A 27,248-nucleotide genomic window follows, 5' to 3' on the forward strand; every position below is an offset into this window, starting at 1 on the left:
AAACAGTCCCGCAGAGCTTCTTCAGCTTCTGTGGACCATCTTTTGATCGTGCGGGTCACAGCTGGTTGCCTCTGGACAAGGGGTTTGTACACAGGCTTGAGATAAACCATATTGTGGTCTGCTCTTCCGAGAGGGGGGAGGGGGGAGGGTTTGTATGCATCCTTGGCGTTTGAATAAAATAGGTCCAATATGTTATTGTCTCTGGTGGCACAAGTTACATACTGTGTGAATGTTGGGAGGGAGAATTTCAGGGAAATGTGATTGAAGTCCCCTGAGATGATAAACAAGGCGTTGGGGGACTGGGTTTGCAGCTTGTTTACAACAGATATGAGGGCATCGGAGGCAGCGCCGCCATTTGCCGTAGGGGGAATGTACGTCGTCACGGCTATGACGTGTGAGAATTCCCGTGGCAGGTAATGCGGCCGAAGGCTAACGGCTAGCAGCTCGATGTCCCGAGTGCATAGAAAATGAATTACAGGACTTTGAAATGTGAACGTTGCAGGAGTAAAAAACGTCGTAAACGGGATACATTTCTATTTGACTTTTGCTTCGATTTTTCACTCATCAATTCTTAGCGACTTGAAATAAAAAGATCTCATAAATATTTCAAGCAAGCTTGTTTTGTGTTAGTTAGAAAATAAAAAAAAGGGTCGGGGGCGGTGTTTCTAAACAATCGTCTTGCGTGGATGCCATGAGAAGCTATGTCTTAAATGATAGTCATTTTTGCAGTGTGGTAGTTAGCCGATCAATCAAACATGCTGACACTGTGGCCCACACAATGGGCAGACAGAAAACGAGAGCATTCTACTGTTTGACCTTCATTTACTTTCTTAATCTGAACAATACACAGCGATTTAACAAAACATACAGGCTTTTCTTCGCAAAAAATGAATGAGATTTGGAGTTGGACAAATAAGTTAAAGGAAGTGGTTGGGTCCTTTACCTACACAATTACTTTCTTCAGAGTTTAAATTCACAACAGTTTAAAAAGCATTTAAAGTGTGAAAACTGGGACGCTACGAAAATCAAATCGCATCAAATAGCATAATTGCCTCCATCGTTTATTTTTTAAATTACGGACCATCAATAATATGTCATTTTGTTTGTTCAATTGTTTTGTTTGTTTGTGGAGATCTTCAGTTCACCATAATCCATACTTTGAATGAAAGCAATTGCACCTTTCTTGATTTGCCACTTCGTTTTGTTTTGATTGTTTTTTTAGGCGTGGAGGGCGATGGCAATTATCCTATTAGGCTAACTTGCTTCATTTTCAGGCAGAACCCTGGTATCTCCACACTGACTACTTTTCAGAAAATAATACAAAACAAACCTCTTGCCTCAGTTTCCAAAGTTGCCACATTGAAAATCCGACCCATTTTTAGAAAAACATCCTCAGTCAAATATATTGAACCAAGCTCGTTTTTGTTCATTACCATTTTAACACAAAACATCCCGACCGGGGGTGTCAAATTTCTTCTTTGTCGTGGACAATTTTATGTATTTATGGCTTCTCTCTGAGGCCAAATAAACCATCTCAACATAGCTTTACATGTCCAAAACAAATTGAAGCAAGACTAGTTTCAACTCATTCACTGCCATTCACAAATTTATTTGAGAATTGAAAATATGACGTAGCGTGCCAGTCTTGAATTTGTTTGGGTTTTGTTTTGTCATGCTTGGGTGTCGATAAAGCGCTTGCCATGGCCTCTGGTAATGTTTTTTATTTCCCTTTTTTCATGTTAGACATTTGTTACAGCTTCAGCTGTTGTTAAAACATTATATAAACCAATATGTATGTATTGCATTGTATTTTGGACAGGCACCCACATTTCAAGCTCGTATAACTCCAGACCCATATCATTTAGGTATTAACTCTTTTTTTCTGATCAAAGAAGAGAGTCTAAGGTTTCTAATTTTGTATTGAATGTTTATGTAGTTCTAAAACACAATATTCTGTGGGTCCTGGAATTTAAGTGACAGTGACAAAAACCCTGGCACTGGAGTGGACACATTTTTGCACATTGTCTGGTAGTGAATGAGTTAATATAGAAGTCAATGATAATAGTTTCATTACTATTTAAGTTACAGTAAAAAAATACATCAATAGATAGATGGATGGATGGATGGATAGATTTTTTTTTAATCACACATTACAATTAGAAAATTTGGTGCTGATTTTAGCACGGAATATGAAAGCTCACGTGCATGGTTTGGTTTTCGGAAAGTGACACGGAGGGCCAAATGTGGCCCCCAGGCCTTGAATTTGACACATGTAATCAAGACTTTGTCTTGAGTCGCAGCGCGAGGGACAGACCTATAGTATATTATGTCTTCATTGGGGATAAGGGGAGGGGCACCATACAGTAGTTGGATATTCAAGGGTTCTGCCCGACAGTGACTATTTGCAGAGGAATGAGCACAAGAAGATGTAAACATACATTCTTGTAACAATCTTTTCAAGATGAAGTAGATTCATCATTGATACCCACAACCAAACCAACACAGTGATCCAAGTGTGCATAAATCCAAGCATAAGGGCACCGCATCCGTTGTGTCCATCTGTTTGGCTCGTCAGGGTTTTGCCCGTGGCTGTGCGTAGATTATGCACAATTTTATTTTTGTGCGCATGTGTGAGGGCATCTAGAGTTCAGGGGAGATGAAAGAGGGGGCCAAGGGTGATCCTTCATGTCCCGGGCTCACGTGGGAGAGCGTGTGGCTTTGCGAGCAAGACAGAGTGTGAATGTGAGCCGAGGACGTTTTCCCATGAGCCTGGCCCTCTCCGTGCTCCGAATCCTGACTCAGCAGGGTCGATTCTTCGGCTTGACCTCTAGCCGGTGTCCCGCCGCCCCCTGGACCCTTGTCCTGGTTGTGCCTCTCCCAGGCCGAGCTCAGCTTCACGACCAACGCCAGCAGGTTCTTGCCTAGGAACACCGTGGAGACCCGGGGGTCCCTGTACCACATCATGCCCGTGCCCCTCAGGCCCAGGGTGAAGATGTTGATGGTGACCAGGCTTAGCCATGGGTACAAGGCCTCCTTGAGGGGGCCCCTCTGTCCCGGAAGGCCTGTAGCCCCCAGTTCCGTGAGGGCCACGCACGGTAGCAAAAGCAGGAGAGTGTAGCAGTAAAAGAAAACTAAGCCCTCGGCCCAGATGGGCAGGCGCTGCTCCGGTCCCCCCGCCCCACCTTGGGCCTCCCACAGTCCGGCCTGCAGATCCAACACATCCAGCAGGTCCACCACCACCCATAGCAGGCGTCCCCGCACTTCCTGCTTCCTGCGCTGCGGTGTCATGTAGTCGGCGCCCGTGAGGATCAGAAAGAGTGACGGCAGGCAAATGGACAACAGGAGCGTCAGAACCTTCCTTGCGAGCGGGTCGGGCGGCCGCCGTTCCTGCCTGTAGTTGTGGCAGACGAAAAAGAGCTTGAGCTGGAGCAGCGACAGGAACAGGAACCAGAGAGCGTTGGCGAAGCCGCGGCGGGGCGACCGCGCCTCAGACACGACCCCCGCCGACACGAAGCGCAGCGCCAGCAGGAAGCCTGCGTCGCCCAGCAACACGGCCACGCATTGCCACACGCTGGGTCCCGACGGCCCGCGAGCTCCCAGCATGCTTTGCTCCAGCAGGTAGAGGTCCACCACCGCCATTGTGCTCACCGTGACCAGGGTGGATACGCACACCTGGGGTGTGGGCACCATGCCTGCGAACACACATTTAAGATCATTTTAGTTCAACGTAGGCCTGCTGCACCGTCCTTTCTTTTTTATTCTAATATTTGTGACAGCTCCCCGACATGTGGGAAATAAATATTTTGATCACACCTTGTGTGGTCTGCGCCGATTATCTCAACACAGAGGACCACAAGCAGAGATTCTCTTCCCCCACCAAGCTCAAAACAAAGTCCTCCATGTTTAAAAAAAATCAAATAAAATGACAACGGGCGGCATCAGCGTTTTGTCAAAATAAATAAAAAAACTTTTGTTTTGAAAAGTATTCATTATTGTCTGCGGAATCCACTTTCATACCAAAAAAAGACATCATGTGATACCTTTTTTGTGGCCATTTCCTTGTTTCTCAGTCATGCTGTTTTTATGATTGGCTACACATTTAAGGCAATCATAAACACTGGGAGATGTCAGCAGTGCCCCACACACTTGGGAAAAAAAATGGTCAGAACGTTAAATATTTAAAGCAGAGTACGCACATAGAGACTCTGGCTTTTTTTGGGTCTATATTTTGTCCCTTTTCAACAAAGGGTATTAAATGTTTTATAAGCTTATTCTATAGGATTTTTTTTCTGTCCGAGGTGTGTTGAGTCTATTTATCCAGATAATAGGCTTCAAAATGAGTCAGAGAGATAGTCTTTTATATGAAATGTGTTGAACATTTCCACTAAAAAATGTTCGTGTTTGGGAAAGTTGCTAACTCAGCGTGTTTGTGAACTGTGACATAGGGAACGGAACGTAGCCAAACAGAGAAGCACCGCTTTGTGCTTGTTTGTTTCACTCTTTGACCCGTTCAACAGTCACTTTTAGGATTTGTGATTAGTTAACATTGAGCACATTATGTACGAATGGATATGAATTCATCGATTCAAATCCAAAAAGCAAAAGAGAGCTACTTGTTGCGATGGTCAACAACAGGGGTGTCCAAAGTCGGTCCTCGAGGGCCGCCGTCCTGCCTGTTTTCCAGCTCTCCCAGGAGCAACACACCTGATCCAAATGATCAGCTCATCAGCCAGCTCTGACGTCAAAATGGTCCTGATGATTTGAATCAGGTGCGTTGCTCCTGGGAGAGCTGGAAAACAGGCAGGACGGTGGCCCTCGAGGACCGACTTTGGACACCCGTGGTCAACAATGTTATCTTGCCTAAGTTAGCGCTTTTCATCTTAGTTTACCACTGTGAAGGTGGTTCATTTTCACAAATGTCCCTTCTTTCATTGCTTCTTCTAAACATTCAATACAGCGTTAGAAACCTTAGACTCTCTTCTTTTTTTTCAATTTAAAGTTTGTTATGATTTCAGAGGTCCATACAGTCAATGAAAAGAAAGCAAGCATACAACTCACTTCTTCATCCATTAAAACTCTGGAGTAGTTCCATTTTAAAATAACCAAAACTATGTGAGTAATACAAAACATGTAAGGACGAGTATTGTACTCAATAATACAACTGTGTAACCATTTTTAGATTTTCATTTTACAATAAAATGAAAACAAAGAAAGAGAAGAGAAAAACATATATAAACTAAAATAAAATAAACAAAAAAAATTGACTCTTTTTTCATCAGAAATTAAGAGTTAACTCCTAAGTTAGATGGGACTGGAGTTAGATGAGTTTGAAATGGGGTCGGGTGTACAAAATACGATACCTACATATCACTGAAGCTGTAACAAATCGGGAACATAGACAAAATGCAAATGCTGCCCCCTCGTGGAAGGCGGAAGTAGACGCCGAAACATGTCAGGTATTTGAACACCGACAATACACTGTCTGTAAGATAATAATCTGTTTTAAAATAGATATCAGGTAGACAGGATGAACTTAATACAACTAAAAATGCGAATAAATTCGGGAATGGCGCGCCACGTCACATTTTTCAATTCCCGAATAAGCACAGATGGTTGCTTGTCTCTGTGTGTCCTGCGATTGTCTGGTAAGTGGTTCACGGTGTCCTCCGCCTACAGCCCAAAGACAAGTGGAATAGGCTCCAGAACGCTCCGCGATCCTTGTGAGGATCAATTATATCAGAATACGGATTGATGGATGGATTTAAGTACATCATTTAATGTGTGTACATTTGCTACTCAAACTTTTTAAAATCCAATCCATTTAAAAACTACACATATGGAATTGGTATAGCACAAAAGTGCACAATCAGGTTGCTTTGTGAACATTCTAAAGCACTTCTCTCATTTCATTTTATGGTAGAATGTGTCATCTGCTCCTCAGCATACGGAGTAGGTGCAATTTGGAAGCTCTTTTGCGGGGGCTTAAAATAGTCAAAAATTTCTTGCTCTAAGGGGTTAATTAACACTGTAGTTGAAATTGACTGATGAAAAAGACTGATTAAAAAAATGCTGCATTATAATTTCAATCTTGTAATTCATTGCCAAAACGCATTGATTTTCTCCCTTTGTTATTGCCGACTATTATCCTTGCTATCATTGCCTTTTTATCGAGCATCTTCATCTTCACCTTCATCTTCATTAAGCTCATCTAATTGCCTGTTCTGTAGCCACAAGGGGACACAAGCCAGTGTCTTATTGTGCCGGTCCCAACCCCGGATAAATACAGAGGGTTGTGTCAGGAAGGGCATCCGAGGTAAAAGCTTGGCCAAAACAAACATGCGGATCAAAACTCTGAAGATGGAGGACTGATTTGCTGTGGCGAACCCTGACTGGAAAAGCCGAAAGGAAAAGAAGAAGAAGAAGAAGAAGACATTTGCTACTCAATCAAGTCATACTTTTTAATACTGAAATAATCTCTACTATGACCCAAATGTATTTTTAACGCAAATACCTGTGTACTTCTACTTGAAAATAGTATGATTACTTCTGCCTCCTTGCTTTTCTGCTGCCATCCAGAACTCCTCTTGTTCCAAACAAACAGCAACAAATGACTTCTGCCGTCCTTCACGGACATGCCGCGCCTCGCAGCTTAGGCGCAGAATACACCTCACTATTGATTGCAGAATGAGGAATGACCATTTGATTTACAGTGAATTCTACTGCACGCGTCTTTATCATACGCCGCAACACAGACTACTGCGCTGTCACCCCGAGGGTGTTAACCCTTCAACGCTGATCGTTACGATTATAATGGCGAATGGCTAGTCGCTCGCACACATTGGGAAGGAGACGGTCGAGCGTGATACAGTCAGCTGCTGTCTGTGAGATTGCAAGCCTCTGAGTAACCAAGCCAGCATGAATACAGGTACATACATACCCGAATCCATGATGATTTGTGAAATTTTGAGAGATGGAAATGCAAGGAGGGAGATAGAGAGGAACCATATTGGAGGAAAAAAGTTATCGTGTCAACTTTCCACATGCTTGTGACACATTTAATTGGGAGTTTGGGATTGTGCTATAACTCACTGATGGACCGTTAAAAAAGCTTATTCTGTAGTTACTTATACGTGTCACGGGTCACTTTTTCCTAATTGAAGCTTCCCAAAGTTCTTAAACTGAACGTTGGCATGAAGATGCTTCAAGAATACTATTTTTCTTACAAATCCAGCAAGAAATTAGTTAAACACCTCACCAAATAATGGATAATGAAAACAAAAATAATCTGCACGAGTATGTGACGGTTCACCGTTTTGCTTCCCTCTTTTTGTCATCCTCTCAGGGTCAAGAAATTATGAGTGTAACATGTCCATTACTTTCAGGAAATGAAAAGAAGATTCATTTGCAAAGTCCTCTCAACAAGTGGAAAAGCTATTGATTTGTCATTCCCGGTGAAAGATTTTCTATACAACCGTCACATAAAAGTTTTCCATTACCAAAATGTCAACCAAACCATTTAATTATGTCTAATGAAATCCAACTAATTCAATGGAGAGAGATAATGGAGAATGGTGTAGCTTAGCCATGGGATATTACCATAGATCGGGAACCTATCTGGCTCGCCGATGAAACAAAATACATATTCTCGCTTTTTTGCTGTTCATTTTCATTTTGGAAATCGCAATTTTGATTGGATGATACTGACCTAGGTGGTCGTTGATGTTGACACAGATAAACGCCCCCTTTTAAATAAGCCTGACAAGTAAAAAAAATGACGAGTATCGTACACTTCAGGTTGAATGGACCGAAGGATTCGCCTTTGTGGAGAGAAAAGGTTCTGCCGTGATTCTAATTTGCAATGAAACAATACCATGAATGAAACAGTTGAATATCAGTGGCACTTTGACAAGCCCCATGCTAACGTTAGCATCAATATGCTTCCGTCATAGACAGCAGAAAGCAAGCGTGCAAGCTAATGAGCAGTGTGCAGACTCGATAGCAGTAATTTCCCCTATGCCCTTTCGAAACAGCGACTATTACTGCAGCATTAGCGGGACCCTTCTCTGGCTCTTCTTCTTCGTCTTAACTCATTCAGTGCCACAGTTTATATTAATCGATTGTCACCACTGTTACCACTCAGGTACTGTATTTATTCAAAAAGTAAATTTTTCAGTGGGTCGCTGCGGATAAGGATCTATCGCCCAGCTTGTCTGTGAAATTCAGCTTTGTAAACAATTGTAAAGCTTAACAGATCGCTGGAGATGGTAGCATTGTGTCGCTTTTGACTTGAGATCTAACTCCCTTGCTGTCTAACTCCCTCCTGCCATTGCTCTCTAAACCAGTTAAACTGGCCTTTGCTGTCCCTTTTGCGCCATCTGACACATTGAAGATAACTCGACTGAGTTAAAGAAAAGGAGGTTCGAGATCCTCTGAGAGTGAAAATTAGCATATGACTCCAAGTGAAAGATGAATGGGCCTCTTGGCTTTCTGCCTAATAAAGTGTTACTGCACGATGTTAATAGTTCATAAATAATCTCCAAGGGAGAGGAGGGGACGGGGGAAGACACCAACGCAGATAGAAAATGATTTCCACGTGCTTAAATGAAGGCGCCTTTTTCAGCTTGGCGAGGTTGAATGTGAATATATTCCTCACAGGCAGTGTTGGAATCTATCACAGATTTTTTTTTTTCCGGGAGTCGTGTGATTCAAAGTGTTTAATCTTTTCGTAGGCCGACTGTGCGAACGACACGCGTGGATCACGGCGGCATTTTTCTCATATCTGATTGTCTTCAAGCCCTTTTGTTTCGTCGCCCTCTGAAACTTGAATATCGGCAGCCTCAAATTGGATGAATTTCAAATGTTGCCCTCTGGGCTTGCAAACCTGATAATCTGCAAGATGGCAGGCGGGGGGTTTATGTTTTATGTTTTTTATTTTTTATTGTTTCATCGCCTCTTCAGTTATCCCACCTGCACATTATACGTGGAGATGGAATCTCCCACTTGACTGGCGGTGTTTGTATTAAGGCCGTGTCAACACTGTGCACTTTTTTGTGCCGTGTTGCGTTGTGATGGTTAGCCTGTCCACCGGCTCATCAATCACGAGCCAATTCATCACAGGCAAGCCCTCCTCCTTGTCTGTTCGGCGACAGCGCCATTGACAAGGTGAGGCAACCGATTTTACTTTAAGCATGAGTAATGGCGTTTAGATTGATTTGAGGCGGGGGGCGGGAAATTATGCGGCTCTTGTTTCTCTTTTCTCTTCCCACCACAAAATAGACATTTTTTTGCATTTGACTACATTTCGCATAATTCATGAACTTCTGTTCCAGCCATCTATCCGTTTTCTACCGCTTATCCGGGGTCGGGTTGTGGGGGCAGCTGCTTTAGTAGGGGAAGCCCAGACTTTCCTCTCCCTTGCCACTTTCCGAGGCGTCGTATCAGGCACTACAGTAAAGGCTGGGGTTATGTTATGCGCAGTGGCGGACCGTCAAGGCTTGCAAAGCCTTCTCTGCTGGCCTAAAAATACCTGAATCACGGACAGATGTTAATTATACTTTGTCCATATTTCCGCCTCAAATGAAACGCTTCAATATCATTTCTTGGCACCTGAATGCCACAAGATTGCTCGTACCAGTCTCCACTGTTTCCCCAATTAAACCTCCCAAATTCACTTCAACACAGTTCTGAGACATGATGAACAAGATTGCACAAAAGTGGCACTTTGATCAAACTAAAAGCTTCTAATTTTACCTCTGTCATGATCTGGTTGGCGACCAACGGGGGGCGCTGTCGCCCCCGCCTACACCTCACAGGTGCTGGTCGTCCCGATCAGATTGGCGACCAGCGGGTAGCGACGTCAGCCCTGCCTGCAGCCTCGCAGGTGTTGGTCGTTTAATCATTGACATTTAAAAGAACACCCGGCACGACCATCCGGTGCCGGTTCATTGTTTGTTTGCTGCTTGGTTGCAGCATGCATCATGTACGTGTTTGTTTAACCTTGGCGGGCTTTTACTTTTGGTCTTCTTTTGCTACTTTGTATTTTTTCCATTCAGATGATTTTGATGTTTTACATTTTGTTCCTGCTGACTTTATTTTAATATAATTTGTCAAACAACCTCCTACTCACTCGTGCCTGCTTTTTGGGATCCGCACCCGCCATCACCACCTTGCAAACCGTGACAACCTCAATACAGTTCATGGCACCAAAGCACCACAAGAGGGCAGTGAAGTAAGCGTTTGATCAAAAAGAATTTCCTCAACTCACTTCAAAATAGTGCCCATTCATCTTTCACTTGGAGTCATGTGCTAATTTTAATTCTCGCACATAGAGGATCTCTAACCTCCTTTTTTTAACTCACAGTTTCCCAGTTATCTTTTAGGGGTAAAGGAGACAGTAAAGGCCATTTTAACTGTTTTAAAGAGTGATGGCGGGAGAAGAGAAGAAATGGATTTGTTCGGAGATTTACTGTGAAAACCATTTTCGGACATAGAAAGAAAAGAAAGACACAGAAGAAATAGACGTCATTAAGAAAGGTCGGGCAGTTACTTCCTGGCTAATGGTTCCCTCTAGTGGACTTGTAGTAAATCACCACACATTTTTCAGTCTGGATTGATTCAGACATAGCACTACTGAAGGCCTAGCGATGAAATCCACGGCCCGTCACTGGTTATGCGCTAAAGGGATTGGCAACAAAACAGTCCGATTTCTCTGTACTTAATATAAATAGAGGAGATTGGGTGCTGTTTTATTGGAAGATTGGGAGTTGTACAAAAAAAAAAAAAAAAAATCGGTCCAGTGTTCAAGGGAAAAAACCAAGAAGCTGAAGACAGCAGTTCCAAATGTTATGGAGGTCAATGCTCCTTCATTGTTCTCCATTACACTATCGAAATTATAAAATATTGACATGTTTTATTATTTCTATGTCAAGGTAAGTGGAGAATACGAGAAGTGCAGTCCACGTTTCTCCATATCATTGCTCAATTGGAGCATGCAAAGTTGCCACACATTTTATTTGCATTATTGTTGTCATCTGAGTTATGATTGCTTACACCGTACTAGTTTAATCGAACAATGTACAATAATAAAACATAATAAGAAGAAGATATATTTTACTGTCTTCTTCTTTTCCTTTCGGCTTTTCCCTTCATGGGGCGCCACAGCGAATCAATGTCCTCCATCTATCCTGGTTTTGTGCATCCTCTTCTAAGAAGATATATTTTACTGTAATATAGTTTAATTTATTGACTTTTTATCTACAATCACAGCGTGGCCTAGAACAGATAATGTGAGTGGTGTGGAAGTATGCGGCCAGGTATTATTGTGATCAGATTGCTTTTGGTTGAGCGACATATAAAGCTGCCCATTCCTGATTTAGGCCCCATTTGCAATGTTTTTTTTTAAATCCTCCATTATTTGCAATTGGTATGCTCTGAGAGAAGTCAGATCATTTTTACTTGGGCATTATCTGTGGCATCTTATACCAAGGAATTACTACAACTACATGTATTTTGAAGTGAGTTGAGGAAATCCCTTTTGACAAACTCTTACTTTGCTTCCCTCTTGTGGTGTTTGGGTGCCATTAATTGTATTGAATTAAAATTATGAGCTTTTTGTTTGATCAAAGTGGCACTTTCATGCAATCTTGTTCATCTTGTCTCAGAACTATGTTGAAATGAATTTGGGGGGTTTATTTGGACAAAAGTGGGACCTGTATGAGCAATCTTGCGGCATATAGATGCAGGGGAATTAGATTGTTTCATTCTATGTGGAAATGCAGAACCACAAATGTACAGGGATTCAATGCAATTTTTTTGTGGAGGTCAGCGGTATTCTTGGCTTCTATAATGTGTACTCGACACATTCGTTGTTTTTTCACTTTCTAGGGGATTGTGTGTCACGATAGCAAACTAATTCATCAGTGTCCGAGCAGGAGGTTAATCCTTGACGAGACATCACCTCATCAATCGCTGCACACGAGTACAAAACATCTGTTGAGTTCTCAGGTGGCGTCCCTTTGGGGAGCTGTTTGGAGCACTTGATGTGTAAAATGTGCTTCCCCCCTACACCCCTCCCATCCGCCCCCATTTCATCATGATCACAAATTGTTTTAATGACACCTGTTTCATGCGCTCGCCGGCCATTCGCAGAAAAAACAGCATTGCGTGGCTGATAGTAATGTGGAAAAAGATACAGTTACCCGAATCATTCGTCTTTGCACCCCGCTGATCACTCCGATGCTCCGGGGCTTGATTTACAGCAGTCCGCGGCGACGTCGGCTCGTCCGGAGAGCACAGGCGCTGTCTGTGACCAATAAAGTGTCTTTTTTTATTGCCGCTTAGAAGCCCGCTGATGGAGGCTCACGGTCCGGGCTGCTTGTCGAGCCTGGCGGTAAGATTGTGCTACAAACGAGTGGAGTTTATCACCAGAAGAAAAAAGGGATGAGCGAGAAGAGCAGCTCCCCCGATGCAGATCCGGCATGGCAGATTGCTTTGCGGAGGTGACTGATCCGATCACCACGCTGCAGTGTCGCTTCGCCAAATGGGCCAGCGAAGCCAAGCGAAGCCGCCGAGCGAGGTGCGTCCGAAGTGGAGCAAAATGAAAGGAAGGAAATGAAGAAGTAGCTTCGGCGGCGATGCGCAACGCCTCCCTCAACAAAAAGAAAGAAAAAAAAGAAAACGAGAAGGGGTTGGGGGGCGGGGGGGGGGGGGGGGGAGTTGACAGAAAGTGATGAGCAGAGCGTGTGAGTTTACATTACACCATGTTCATTTGTAAGCGTATTACTCCTCCTCCCACCCGATGTTTGGCCCTCTCCCTCCTCCCCCTCGGCTGTGCGAAGTTGACACAGAGGACCCGTGCGGAAAGCCATTGCAGTATTTACCCTAATCACCTGCGGTGGGCTTTACGACTAGTGAGGCACTGACATTATCGTCACTTTTTCAAATTTAAAGCTTGAGCCAAATTCCGGTGGAATTGCTCCCTTTAATTCATTGGCTGCCAACTCTTTTCAGAGCATTTTGATAGTTTTTTACCAAGAGCCACAGAATATTGTTGCTATATCCGGGAATTGATGGAAAGTTTGGGAACACTTTCAAATTCAGATACAGTACTGGTCAAAACCACGGGTGTCAAAGTCAAGGCCTAGGGGCCAAATCTGGCCCGCCAGATCACTTTATTCGACCAGCAGAAGCAAATAAAACTTGTGTAATTCCATGTTGTTTGCTAAGGTCTGAACCAACATTTCAATTTGTCCCATGTAAACCACAATAACAATCATAATTTTTTACTTCAAATTTGAAAAATGTGTCAAGGTTTTTGCCATTGTCACTTGAATTCCAGGACCCCCAGAATATTGAGTTTTAGGACTACATAAATATTTAATATAGCGTTAGAAACCTTAGACTCTCTTCTTTCAACAGGAAAAAAGTCAAAGAGTGAATTCCTAAATTATATGAGTGTGGAGTTATCTGAGCTTGAAATGAGTCAGCTGTCCAAAATACAATGCAATACATACATATTTGTGTATATAGCAATTTAACAACAGCTGAAGCTGGAACAAAGTGCGAACATGGGGAAAAAAAGGAAGTGCTGCCTCCTTGTGCTAAAGAAAAAGCATTGCCAGAGGCCGTGGCAGCACGTTATCAACACCGCAGCATGAAAAACCAAAACCCGAACAATTCGGGAATGGCGCTTTACGTCATATTTTCAATTCCCGAATGAATTTGAGAATGGCAGTGAATGATTTAATTTGTTGTGCGCTCCATATGTAAGATGTGGAGGGGATTAAACATTGAAATGGCCTCCCCCAAATTTAAAACAGCCCTCGAGAGGAAACCGTAACTATAATGTGGCCCGCAGCATAAAAAAATGAGTTTAACACCCAAGACGTTGAAGTTGTTCACGCTTGACATCACACTGCTAGGAACTGAGTCATTCCTGGTCCTGTAGCATCAACCACGCCCTAAAACAGCCTGAAAAACTAACCTGAATTCGACGAGTACACCCAAGGCGTGGCCATTATTGAGTTTTTCATTGCCACAAATTGGCATTTTCTGCACATTATAAACTATATTCCCCCCTTTGTGCCCTCCCTTCCTTTTGTGTGGATTAGCAGTATTGTCAAGGAGCAGGCCTCCCCATCTTCAAATGAGGCGGGCGAGGAAGTGGAGCGAGACATGCTCGTAGCCTGTAGCCGCATTTAGAGCAGAAGGCAGATGATACAAGTTTAATTAGAGCGCCTCCTCTTCACTCACTGCAAGCTGTCTTCATGTTGTGTGCGCCTGCCCACTGCACGCTTCCGCAGCAGTGGGCAGACTTTCCTGGGCAGACGGGTGGAATTTAACGCAACATTTTAAAAGGGCGGGATGCACACTGGACAAGCGATAAGCGCATCTAACTTGCCGTTTCTCAGCTTCTGGGTGCAAATCTCAGCTGGTTGATTTAAAACACTGCTGTCTTTTCTAACTAGAAGCATTGATTTGAGGTTAGGGTGAACTAACGTTAACCCCCAACGGAAAGAGCTTATTTTGACTTCCCTTGTGTATCAGGGTGAAAATGTTTATTTTTCCGAGGGTTGATGGCTGCCTTTCACAGGAGAGTGGTTATGCGGCTATTCGTAGTAATATAGAATGCACCTTTCAGAGAGGTATATAAGAGGAAAACATTTTTTTCAAGTTGAATTCAACCCAATTGTCAAATGTGCTCTTTGTGCAACATATAGAAAAGATGAAATGTCTTTCCTCTCAACCAAAGGTGAGCGAGAGAGAGGAGCTGCTGCCGCGGGTGACTGCGCCTCCAACAACAGAACAGTTAGCATAAAATGACAAAATAATACAATAAGACACAGACAGTCATGCAATCGGAACCCCCTTTTTTCTTCAGACACTTTGGTATGAAGCTGTTTAAGATGAAAGTAGAAATATTTCAATATTGTGCTAAATTGTGTAAGTGTTTATTTTATTTCTACAATAGAATGACAATCCATTTTTTATCATGCCTTGAACTATAACAGGAAGTTTAGGCAAAGGTGCTCTTCAGGTTAAGAGAATTGATTGTCTGAAGAGGCTCACGGTCCTTCACGTGAGAGGCAAAATGGTTGTCTTCAATCGTTTTCTTTTGTTTGTTACTCCGACTGTCAAATTTACTGTAAAACGGACTCACAAAAACAAAACCCCGGAATGTACAACCGCACCATATCATTTCAACAAACAAAAGCATATTACCCAGTGGCGAGCCGTGCATTTCACACCTAGGCCTTCAGTAGTGCTACGCCTGAATCAATCCAACCCTTAATAACTATTTTATGACCATACAACCTTTACTACAGCTATGACTGTGACTCATACAAAAAGTGCGGTGTGATTTAATACAAGTCCACTTGGGGGTAGCGTTATCCAGGAAATACAGTAAAGTCTGCAAGGAGGCCTTAGTGTTACCAATTCGAAATCTGATTGGTTAAAGCAACAGTTTGATCAACACTTATTTTATGCTACAGGGCCTGCAGGACTGATTGTGAAGCCGTCCAGGTAGATTTCTGAACCTGGTAACACATCAGTCTGTGATTCAGATATTTGTAGGCCAGCAGAGAAGGTCTTGAAGGCTCTGATGGTACACCACTGGTGTTACCTTGATGTGACTTTTTGAATGTGAAAACCCATAAACATGCTTATGGAAATTATCAAAAATGTTAGCATTAATGCTAAATGTTCAAACAATTGCTTCTTAAGACACACGGCGCAGCAACAACTACAAAAATAAAATACACAAACGTTCACGAACATATTCTTTCTGCTCATTGCCAACAAATAATATTACGAGACTTCAGGTGAAGACCTTCACTGCTCCTTCTAGCTCGTGCCGCGAGCTGCCTATCCACTGTAAATAGCCATAAAAAGTAATGTTTCCAATTGTAACTGGTTGTACACTACCCCGTCTTTACACGCTGTGTGTGTGCAGTCGTGCTGCTCGCGTCACAGTCCGGCTCAGAATGTTTTTCCTCGAGGCACTTTGAGTGCCCAGTGAGTACTCAGGAAGTTTATTAACTACTCCCCATCAAGCAGTCACAATATGTACCCGAAACCCTCCGGTCCCAGAGCCAACTCCTTTCAGTTTTCGCCTCCCTTGTTGACGCGTCTCTAGCATTTAATGGCTTTGCTGTGTCCGCCGTGTGCCGTAGTCTTATCTACAGGCACTTCAATTTGCACTAAGAGTAACAGCACAACACTTTGTGTGTGCTGGGCTTGCTTTTCAAGTGACCTTTAATCAGACCGGTGTGAAAAGGGGACGGTGACTCATTCTTCTTGTCACATTTAGCAACAACCCCCGCCATTAGCTTGCCGACGCGCCATCTTCCATTCCGCACACTGAATTGCGATGGGGAGGGTTTGTTGTTTCCTCACTTCTTCGTACTGACGCTGGCTACCCATTTTCCGCCTCCGTCGCTGTGGTCGAAGGTCACGCCTTCAAATTTGATGCGTACCAAAGGCGAGAAGCAAGGCGGTAGATGTGTGTAGTATATAAGTCATATCCCAGAAATCTTTGTTCACTCGGTGTGGGACACCCCCTGAACTGGTTGCCAGCCAATCGCGGGGCACAATGAGATGAATAACCACCCGCACTCTCACGCACACCTGGCAACAATTTAGCATCAGCTTGCCATGCAGGTTTTTGGAATGTGGGAGGGAACCGGAATACCCGAGAAAATAACCACGTAGATACGGGGAGAACATACAAACTACACAGAGGCCGGATGAAACCCACAGCCTCTACATTTTGAGATCATCACGTTCACTCATTTAATAATTTTGTTCAAGTTTATTTCAGCTTCTCCGTTCCTATGTCAGTCGTGAAAACTACTGACAAGGCCGACTGTTTCATGAACCAAACTGCAGGCCAGTGCGCAGATCCTCTGGTTGGTTGGTCAGGGCAAAACTTGTCACAGACTATCAATATATACCCGAAACCCTCCGGTCCCAGAGCCAACTCCTTTCAGTTTTCGCCTCCCTTGTTCTCCGGGTCGAATGTACGCTGGCGCGCTTTTGGCTGCCGCTGTTCGCCCGCAAACATTTTGGCTTCTTTTTGTTTTTTTACGATTCCTGTACCACTGGAAATACTCGACAGTCACCAGAGGAACTTATGGTCGAACTCCAATCTGCTTTGGCTATCGGATCGTCTCGTGATTCCGGTCGTTTATCCGGACCGCGAACGAGAACACGGACGATCTCCACCCACCTGTACCCGCTGTTGAGGGCTAACCTGGGCGCTGCCTGTCTCTGGACGTTGCTGGGTGCTATCATGTCGCTCCTCCAACGACCCGTTGGACGGCTGCAATATTCGGTGTCAGAGCTGCTTGAACTCCGCTCCCGGTGGACGAGCGTGCCACAGGCGATTTTCCGATTCCCGGAAATCGCTCGCCGCCCTTCCCGGAGGTATATCCACCGCGGATCACGTCGAGACTTTCACCTCGACGACTCCAAGGATATCACCTCCCTGTGGTCATCTTTCCGCCGGCCACGCAGAGGTTACAGCCGCTCCGTGCAACACCGTGTGTTGGCCGGCCTGGCTAGGTCGGCCAATACCCCTCAAAATGACACCACCAGCGTCACTTTCGGCCTCCTGAACATCCGCTCGCTTACGGGTAAGGGTTGTCTTATCCAAGACATCCTTAGTGACCGTAAGCTGGACTTCTTCTGTTTGAATGAGACCTGGCAAACAGCGGGGGACTTTTCCGAGTTGAACGACACGACGCCACCTGGGTTTGTTTACCTCTCAAAACCCCGCCTCTCGGGCCGCGGAGGCGGTCTCGCGATATTTTACCGCGAGATCTGGAAAGTCACTCAAGTACCAGTCCCGGAAACTCTCTCATTTGAATGCCTTGCGTGTCAAATTTCTGGTCCATCTCCCACAGTTATAGCCACTGTATATCGTCCCCCTAAACCACATCGTGACTTCTTAAAAGACTTCTCAGCCGTCCTCACACACCTCTCCACTCTGTCACCAAATATTATTATCCTTGGGGACTTCAACATACACATTGACAATTCCACCCATCCCCTCACCAAAGACTTTATTTCCTCATTGGAGAGTTTTGGCTTACACCAATTCTCTGATTTCCCCACGCATATAAAAGGGCATATCCTGGACTTAATATGCTGCTGTGGTTTTACCCCCGCCAACTGCACAGCAAACGAACTTCCTGTAACGGACCATTTCCTCGTCTCATTTAACGTTCCCATCACACTCTCTCTCCCCAAGCCACCGCGCATCATCACTTATCGGAACATCCAACACATTGACACTGTCACCCTCACTGCAATGGCTGCCAACCTCAAACCGGACTACAACTCCCCCCCTGATGAACTTGTTTCCCAATACAACATGGACCTTGCACACATGCTCAACACCCTTGCTCCTGTTAAATCCCGGTCAGTCCAATTCACTCGATCCGCCCCTTGGTTCACCGCCCAACTCCGCTCCACCAAGGCGAAAACTCGGCAGCTGGAAAGACTTTACAGAAAGACCGGCCTCACCACCCACCAGGACATGTACACAGCTCACCTCACCCACTACAAGGACTCTATCACACGCGCAAAATCGGAATACTATTCTGGACTGATTGATGCTAACAGTGGGAATTCACGGACTCTGTTTTCCCTATACAACAAAATCATTCAACCCCCTATCTCTCTCCCCCCACACTTTCACTCCTCAGACACCTGCAACGCACTACTTCTGTTTTTCACTGAAAAGATCAACAAGATCCACCAGCACCTCGGCTCCTCTGTATCCCCCCCTCCCCCAACCTTCCTACTCCCTATCAACTGCTGTCGTCTTTTGAACTCCCTCATCCCTCCTTACTTTCTGACCTCATCACCAAGTCCAAGAATTCCACCTGTCAACTTGACCCCCTCCCTACTGTCCTCATCAAATCTTGTCTACCTGCTCTCCTCCCTTTTATTTCAGCTATTATTCACTCCTCACTGTCCACTGGAATTGTTCCTGTCCCTCTTAAAACCGCAGCTGTAACACCAATCCTGAAAAAACTTGGTTCAGATCCCAATGATTTCAATAACCTACGTCCAATTTCGCATCTTCCATTTATCGCTAAAATTCTCGAAAAAACCGTCGCCTGTCAACTCCACTCTCACCTCACTCACAATAACCTCTACGAACAATTCCAGTCTGGTTTCCGTCCCCGCCACAGCACTGAATCAGCCCTCATAAAAATCACGAACGACCTTCTCATAGCAGCAGATACCGGCTCCCTCTCTATTCTCATCCTTCTTGATCTATCTGCGGCCTTTGACACAATTTCTCACCCCATCCTGCTCAACCGACTCTCCACTCTAGGCGTGACACACACCCCACTCAGTTGGTTTCACTCCTACCTCACTGGCCGCTCACAGTTTATCCAAATTACCTCATTCACTTCACGGTCCTCCCCTGTGTCTTCTGGTGTGCCCCAAGGTTCTGTCCTGGGGCCCCTTCTCTTTATTATATACCTTCTTCCCCTTGGTGATATCTTCCGCAAATTTGGAATTCATTTTCACTGCTTCGCGGATGACACCCAGCTCTACCTCTCCAGTAAACCCGACGCCTCTCTTCCACCTGCATCCCTTACACTTTGCCTCTCAGAAATCAAATCCTGGTTTTCTCATAACTTTCTCAAACTAAACAGCGAAAAAACTGAACTTCTCCTTGTCGGTACAAAATCCACCCTTCACAAAGCAAACAGTTTCTCTCTCACCATTGACAATTCTACCGTGTCCCCCGCCCTTCAGGTTAAGAGCCTGGGTGTCATCCTTGATAGCACACTATCTTTTCACTCCCACATAAATAACATAACCCGGTCTGCATATTTTCACCTCCGCAATATCAATCGTCTCCGTCCCTCTCTCACCCCTCACACCACTGCTATCCTCGTCCACAGTCTCGTCACCTCCCGTATCGATTATTGTAATTCACTTCTTTTCGGGGTCAATCAAAAATGTCTCCATAAACTCCAACTAGTCCAAAATTCCTCAGCCCGGATCATCACAAAAACCCCCTCATTTCACCACATCACTCCTGTCCTCCAACAGCTCCACTGGCTCCCTGTTAAACTCCGTATTGAATTCAAGATACTTCTGTTTACATTTAAAGCCATCCATAACCTTGCCCCCCCCTATCTGTCTGACCTAATTCAAATCTCCGTTCCTACTCGGGCCCTCAGATCCGCTTCCTCCCTCCACCTCTACACGCCCTCTGCCCGTCTCACAACGATGGGGTGCAGAGCTTTCAGCCGCTCCGCTCCTAAACTCTGGAACTCACTTCCACCCAACATCCGCAACATTGACTCCCTTCCTACTTTCAAATCTCACCTGAAAACCCACCTCTTTAAACTTGCTTACATGGTCTAATTTATTATGCTGTTTTATTATTTATTGCTTTATGCATGATTTTACTGTTTTGTGTGTTGTCTTTGTTGTAAAGTGTCCTTGAGTGTTCAGAAAGGCGCTTGTAAATTAAATGTATTATTATTATTATTAAAACACATTGGTAATGATCCTCCAAATAGTACATCACAGGTTTCAAAGTCAAGGCCCGGGGCCTAATGTGGCCTGCCACATAATTTTATTCGGCCTGTGAAAGCAAATCAATCTTTTACTTTTTGCTTCTGCATCGAAGGCAAAACCTCACATGTTGTGCTGGTTGTGTAGTAGCAATGTGTTCCCATGGTCATCGTTGAATTTCAGCTGGGTATCGTTCAGGCTGCTTGGCTTGAACACGTGATTAATCATATGAGTTAGCCAGAAGCACAACCCAGTGTGGGAGACCTAATGGAGTTGAAAATGGAATATTTAGGGGCGCCAAATGCCGTCCATTTGTTTCACCCTTCAACCCCCATTTTCATCCAAACAGGACATTTGATCGCATCCCCTTGTCTGAGACGCTTTTCATTGTAACTTTGTTTCAGGCATAGATAGCCAACATGTGGAGTCTTTGTTTGGGCGATTTGAAAAATTGGCTTCAGAGTTTACTCTCCATCTGCTTCCCCGTTCATCCACTTCATCGCATTTGACTGCAGCCTGGTGGATTTCGTGTCTCTTATCCTGTTTTTTTTAGACAGAGCTGCCATTTCCAGGTTGTAAAATCAGGTGAAGTGAATTTATTCTTGTGCTATGTAGGGAACCGTCTGTTGCCTCTTTCACGTTGGCATCGTGTACTTAGCTTGAAAGCTAATCAGCTAGATGATGCTTTGGCAAAGGCTGATTGTGCAAAAGCAGTGGTGTTCCCTGCATTTGGTACCAGGGGCCTTCAGTGTGAGCTAAAGACATCTCTTAAAACCACCGCCATCATCCCACAATGGAGTTGATTATTCAGAGTATTAAAATATGAATGTTGCTACAGATGAAGAGGAAGGGAAAAAATTGTCAATATCATCAAGGACCAGCGTTTTGGCCTTGTGAGGACAAGTTGGAAATGTGATTCATTTTTTTCTTGCGTGCCACATTGTCATAACGTTTTGCATCAGAGGGCCATTTTGACTGTGAAACGAGCGAAATGTTTCATTGTGTCATCATATTATACCATACACACAAGAAATCGATGTATAAGTCCTTTTAAAATCAATTAGTTGCAGATAAATTCTCAAGTTAGTGTAAAAAAACTGCAGCAAATTTTGAAGCATTTTATTTGGGTCCCGTAAAAATTGCGACATTGCTTTTGCGGGCCACATAAAATAATTTGGGGGGACGGATGTGGCCCCCGAGGCTCAGCTTGACACTGAAGTTACACATGCCAGCACGATTTAGCAGATGAACTTCACCTGACAGGTGAAACAGAAAACAGATGGGCCAGCTTAAAAAAGTAAAGTAAAACTTTATTTTCATAAGAAAATGGGAATTAATTTATTTGTAGAATATGATCAACTATAATAAGGTGTCTTCTTAACTATTTCTTGATTCAATTTATATTTTGCGATATTGATATCTGGAGGAAATAATGTACGCAAATTTGGACATGTCATTGCATCTGGTCAGTGGTGTCAAAGCTTTCTGTAAATGTGGCCAGATTTGTGTGTTAAAATGTGGGCGGGGGGCAACTTTGGAGGACGTTCGTTACATTATAACATACAACAGCATTTAACTTATTCACTGCCAGACGTGCAACTATATGTCCACTCCAGTTTTTGTCATTGTCACTCGAATTCCAAGCCACAGAATATTCAGCTCTCTTCTTTCATCAGAAAAAAAGAGGTAATTCCTAAATTATATGGGTCTGGAGTTATATGATCTTGAAATGAGATCATATACAGATCAAAATACAATGAAATACATACATAATGGTTTATATAGGGCTTACCAACAGCTGAAGCTGGAACAAAGCGCTAACATGGAAAAAAGGAAAATGCTGCCTCCTTGTGGAAAAAAAGCATTGCCAGAGGCCATGGCCAGCGCCTTATCGGCACCCAAACAAAAAAAAAAACACATCCCGAACAAATTCGGGAATGGCACTCTATGTCATATTTTCAATTACCAAATACATTCGTGAATGGCAGAGAATGAGTTAATTTAAATACATTTTAGCGCGCCATTTTCTGTGTTTCACATTTGCTTTTTTATTTTAATTTGAGCTATCTATCTTAAGCCTGTGTTTTGGTTCATTTGTGTCACGATCTGGTTGGCGACTAACGGGTGGCGCTGTCTGCCCCGCCTGCACCTGCACAGGTGTTGGTCGTTCCAATCAGTGGCAGTTAAAAGGATTCCCGGCACGACCATTCCGTGTTGGGTCATTGTATGTGTCTGCTGCACGCTGTCAGGTTTGTTTCATTTTGGCAGATTTTTACTCAGGGTTTGCTTTGATACTTTGTTCTTTTCTGCTCGGATGACTTTGATGTTTTAGATTTTATTCCTACTGACTTTATTTTCATACAATTTGTCAAATACAACCTGCTGCTCCCTCCTGCCTGCTTTTTTGGGATCCACAACCACCGTCACCACCTCGCAAACCGTGACAGAATGACCCGACCATCCATCGGATCCCGCAGGTACAACGGACCGGTCTCATTTCCACCCTGTGCCTGGCAGTGCCACGTCCACGTCAAGCCATGCATTGTCGCGTGATTGTGTGAGAAGGGTCGCACTCACGCCCACAACAAGACGTGCTGCGTCCACGTCAGGCCAAGACCTCTTTTCAGGTGGCCGTCCAGGGTGACATTGGATGTCTGGCAGTGCGACGTCCACGTCGAGCCATGTGTCGTCACGTGATTGTGTGAGAAGGGTCGCACTCACGTCCACGACGAGCCGTGCCGCGTCCACGTCAGGCCGAGTCCCGTTCCCATCAGGCCGCCGCCTATCATATGCTGGATAGGCAACGGTTGCCGTCTCCGCCATTGTTCCCTGGCGAGTTGGGCCTTTTGGGAGACTGTTGGGACTACTGGAAGGGGGGGGGGGGGGGGGTACTGTCACGATCTGGTTGGCGACCAACGGGTGGCGCTGTCGGCCCCGCCTGCACCTGCACAGGTGTTGGTCATTCCAATCAATGGCAGACTGTCACGTTCTGGTTGGCGACCAACGCATAGTGCTGTCGGCCCCGCCTGCAGCTGCACCGGTGTTGGTCGTTCCAATCAGTGGCAGTTAAAAGGACTCCCAGCACGACCATTCCGTGTCGGGTGTTTGTATGTGTTTGCTGCACCCTGTCAGGTTTGTTTCATCTTGGCAGAGTTTTACTCATGGTTTTCTTTGATTCTTTGTACTTTTCTGTTTGGGTGACTTTGATCTTTTAGATTTTGTTCCTGCTGACTTTATTTTAATACAATTTGTCAAATACAACCTGCTGCTCTCTCCTGCCTCCTTTTTTTGGGATCCACAACCACCATCACCACCTCGCAAACCGTGAAAATTTGAAACAAAATGAATTGACATTGAAATTGAATATTGACTTAACTTCACTTTTTTTAACATTTTCACTGGCTTTTTTGTAACCAACGAACAGAAGTAATTGTTCTTTTGTTGATTGTCTTTTTAGAAATGAAAATTTGCCAATTTTAGACAATTGGGATCTTATTCAGTCAATTAATCACATAATAATTCCATTACTTTGCTGCTGTGAAATGTAAATTTCTCCACTGCGAGACTAATAAAGGCAAATCCATCCATCCATTATTTGCCGTTCCTAATTGAACCTCTTGATTGCAGCACTTAGCACACGCAGGTTACAGCGCTAATGCCAGATGAAAATTGACCACGCATTTGGCCCGCGGGCCTGCTTTGATCTGGTTCAGGCCTATCTATGACCCTTCAGCACAGTACAAAACACAAAGTGCGAGGCAGGTTAAGTGTACAAGGTAATGAAGGTAATGAATGAGTGTTTCCTTCAGAAGGGTTTAACGACTCTGGCCTCCCACCAAACTCACGAGTTCTTTAACGTGGCGGCCACACGATTGCAGCAGCGCTGCATGTCGCCTACCTGAGCTAATTATTGCCCTCGTCTTCGTCTGCCAGGGGCAATTAATCCCGCCCGGTGGCCTTTATCTCCATGTTTTCCACGCTTCCATAAGCGCAATAACATCCCCCTGACCTATTCTCTTCTGTCTCCTTGCCATCGCCCGCCATCTCAGGCAATTTCTGTTACCGCTCGGGTGGCTGCGATGCGTACACACCTGCGAGCCCGCATGGCAAACGTTTCCCTCCTTTGTCAGCTTAATATGCACTCACATCCACTCTTCGGCAGATCGTCCTCTCAGCTCAAAATGAGGCGGCGGCATTCATGTGCCTGAAACTCAGACAAAAAGTTAGCGGAAAACAGGGCAGATAAAGTTGCCTGCCCCATTTTTCACAACTTGAAGCACAATGAGACAACTAATCACACATGCACAAAGTATGAAGTTTTTTTTTAAACCCCAAACAGCGTAAATGTGCACAGCTGTAGATTTTCCTGCAGTAGTCGATTGTCATTGTGGTGCACAATGCAACGTTTGCATTGCTTCCTACGAGCCACCAAGCCCCTTTCATAAGTCTCACGTACACTTTACAGTCACGGTTTAATGTAAATTTACGTTTTGTAGCGTCACATATGTTGTTAGCTTCTTTTGAATCTTTCTTCTGGGCTGAGGTTCTGTGCATCTATTTTGGAAAACGACTTTATAACGCTTGAGAAAGTCCGGAAGAAAGAAGCAGGCTTCTCATTGGCCGCCGTGCCGTGTATGCAAATTTCAACTGCAGGTAGCCTATGTCTGTGTGCTCGGCGACGATACACGTGTATTGTTTGCGCGTGAAAGCGAGGGCGTCAGTGGAGAGTTGGTTGAACGCACGTCAGGACAAACCATCTATGATTTGGCGGAATTTAACACAAGTAGGTATTTTTGAGCTTGAATATTTCGTTTTGTAATATGTTTTGAATGTTGAAAGTGATTCCATTTTTCAATAAATGTTGATTTCTTTAACTTTGCCCCTTCAATGAAAACTTATTTAAAACAGACGCAATCTTGATAAATCACAGTGCATATGTTATTTTAATCTATTTCCATTTCCTCCTCCAAGTATCAGCGAAATAGTATGTAAACGCCATATTCCTTGAGACAAATTTATTAACTGATCAGGGATATTTTTCACATTTGAAAGACAGTTAATAAATTGGGTTGTAGTGTTCTTACTGTGCTATGAGGTTTGTACATACTACATTTAAAGGACAACCGGCACCATTTTTTGTTTTTGTTTCCCACTGACATCAGAAAAACGTTTTATAGCATCTAAAATACCCAAATCAGGCAGGCTGATATTTTTAGTTAAATGAAAAACACCAATAAAAATGACTTCAAAATGAATCTTCGTGACGTCACTCCTTGCTTGAGAATCAAAACAATGGCTTCAGATTCGGCCTAGCCCTACCTCCATTCGGCTCGCTCACTCGCCAACGCCGACCATCCGCCACACCGCTCGGCCCGCTCAAACAAACGGCCATTAATTGTTCAAATGTTTACACTTGCCACTTTCTTAGCTCGACCTTGGCAGTTCCTCTTGAGTCGCCCCCCCACACCCCCAACATGTCTCCCCAGAGTTCACCACACCCCACCCTTGTCCAAAAATTGTGCCACTTGAGTGGGTCGTCTTGTTAAAAAGACTTCCTGAAGCTGAAAGGCCAGTCACATTCACACCCGGGGAAGTATCAAGAAAAAACATCAGAGAATTTACCAGATGGTCCAATCAAGTTCAGTCAACCTAGGAGTGCAGATTTTCAAACACCCCCGACCCCATGCATATTTTCAAACGAACCATTTAACTCATTTGCTGTCAGTGTGACGTGGAGCGCCATTCCCCAATTTGTTCGGGTATTGGTTTTTCTTGCGGTGGTGCGATGAAGCGCTGGTCAGATATCTTGCTATGTTTTTCCCTTTCATGAGGGGGCAGCATTTGTCTTTTGTCCATATTAGCGCTTTGTTACAGCTTAAACTGTTGTTAAAGCGCTATATAAATCAATAACTATTGTATTTTGTACAGCCGTCCTTATTTCAAGCTCAGATAACTCGACACCCGTATAACTTAGGAATTAGCTCTTTTTTCTGATGAAAGAAGAGAGGAAGGTTTCTTATGCTGTATTGGATGTTTATGTAGTCCTATAACTCAATATTCTGTGGGTCGTGCATTTTGAGTGACAATGACAAAAACTATGGCACTGGAGTGGACACATTTTTGCACATTGGCTGGCAGTGAATTAGTTAATTTTTTTTGTAACAGTCAAACAGTAGTAATTCTTTTTTTGTTGATTGTTGCCATTTTCGAAATAAAAAAATAAAAATTTGCCATTTTAGAAGATTGAGGGGATCATTCAGTCAATTATTCATATACTAATTTGCTGTTAATAACAAAAGTCTGCTTGCTTAATGCTAGCATATGATGCAAAACACCATAGTTGAAGTTAATTGAAATTAGCATGAAACTTTTAGTAATTACAAATCATCTCACAACTTCTATTTTGACACACCGCTGCCATATTCCGCAACTACTTTTTTTTATATCTTCAGCTTTTCAGTCAAATGGTTAAGGTCTCAATCTCGGCATGTCATCTCGATGATGAAGGAGATAAAGGTCGGAGAAGATAGACGAATCTCTGGGTGGAGATCATGAGAAAAGCTGAAGCAGTTTGTGCGGTTGAATGAAGAACTGTTTAATAAATATTCACTGCCAGCCATATAAAAATATTATTATATATATAATAATAATAATATAAAAAGCATGAAAAAGGTGCTTGCTGACTTTATTACCAGCAACAG

General features: G+C 43.9%; 2 protein-coding genes across 3 annotated transcripts in view; one reads left to right on the plus strand and one right to left on the minus strand.

Annotated features, from left to right (window-relative positions):
• mrpl11 (mitochondrial ribosomal protein L11) overlaps positions 1–27,248 on the plus strand; it is a 75,065-nt gene that overhangs the window by 36,667 nt on the left and 11,150 nt on the right. The gene's annotated exons all lie outside the window — the stretch shown is intronic.
• Positions 496–12,664, minus strand: tmem265 (transmembrane protein 265). 2 transcript variants are annotated; one of them, XM_088989838.1, is made up of 3 exons: positions 12,424–12,664; positions 12,198–12,301; positions 496–3,692 (listed from the first exon to the last, which is right to left on the minus strand). In XM_088989838.1, exon 3 carries the CDS (start codon positions 3,688–3,690, stop codon positions 2,641–2,643), a length of 1,050 nt encoding a protein of 349 aa, XP_088845964.1. In that variant the 5' UTR covers positions 3,691–3,692; positions 12,198–12,301; positions 12,424–12,664; the 3' UTR covers positions 496–2,640. The 2 variants fall into 2 exon arrangements, with proteins under 2 accessions (XP_088845964.1, XP_088845963.1); XM_088989837.1 differs by having other exon boundaries at positions 12,198–12,664.

This window comes from Hippocampus bargibanti, linkage group LG02, assembly GCF_051943395.1.
Source record: "Hippocampus bargibanti isolate YZ-2025 linkage group LG02, ASM5194339v1, whole genome shotgun sequence".
Classification (NCBI taxonomy): Eukaryota; Metazoa; Chordata; class Actinopteri; order Syngnathiformes; family Syngnathidae; genus Hippocampus; species Hippocampus bargibanti.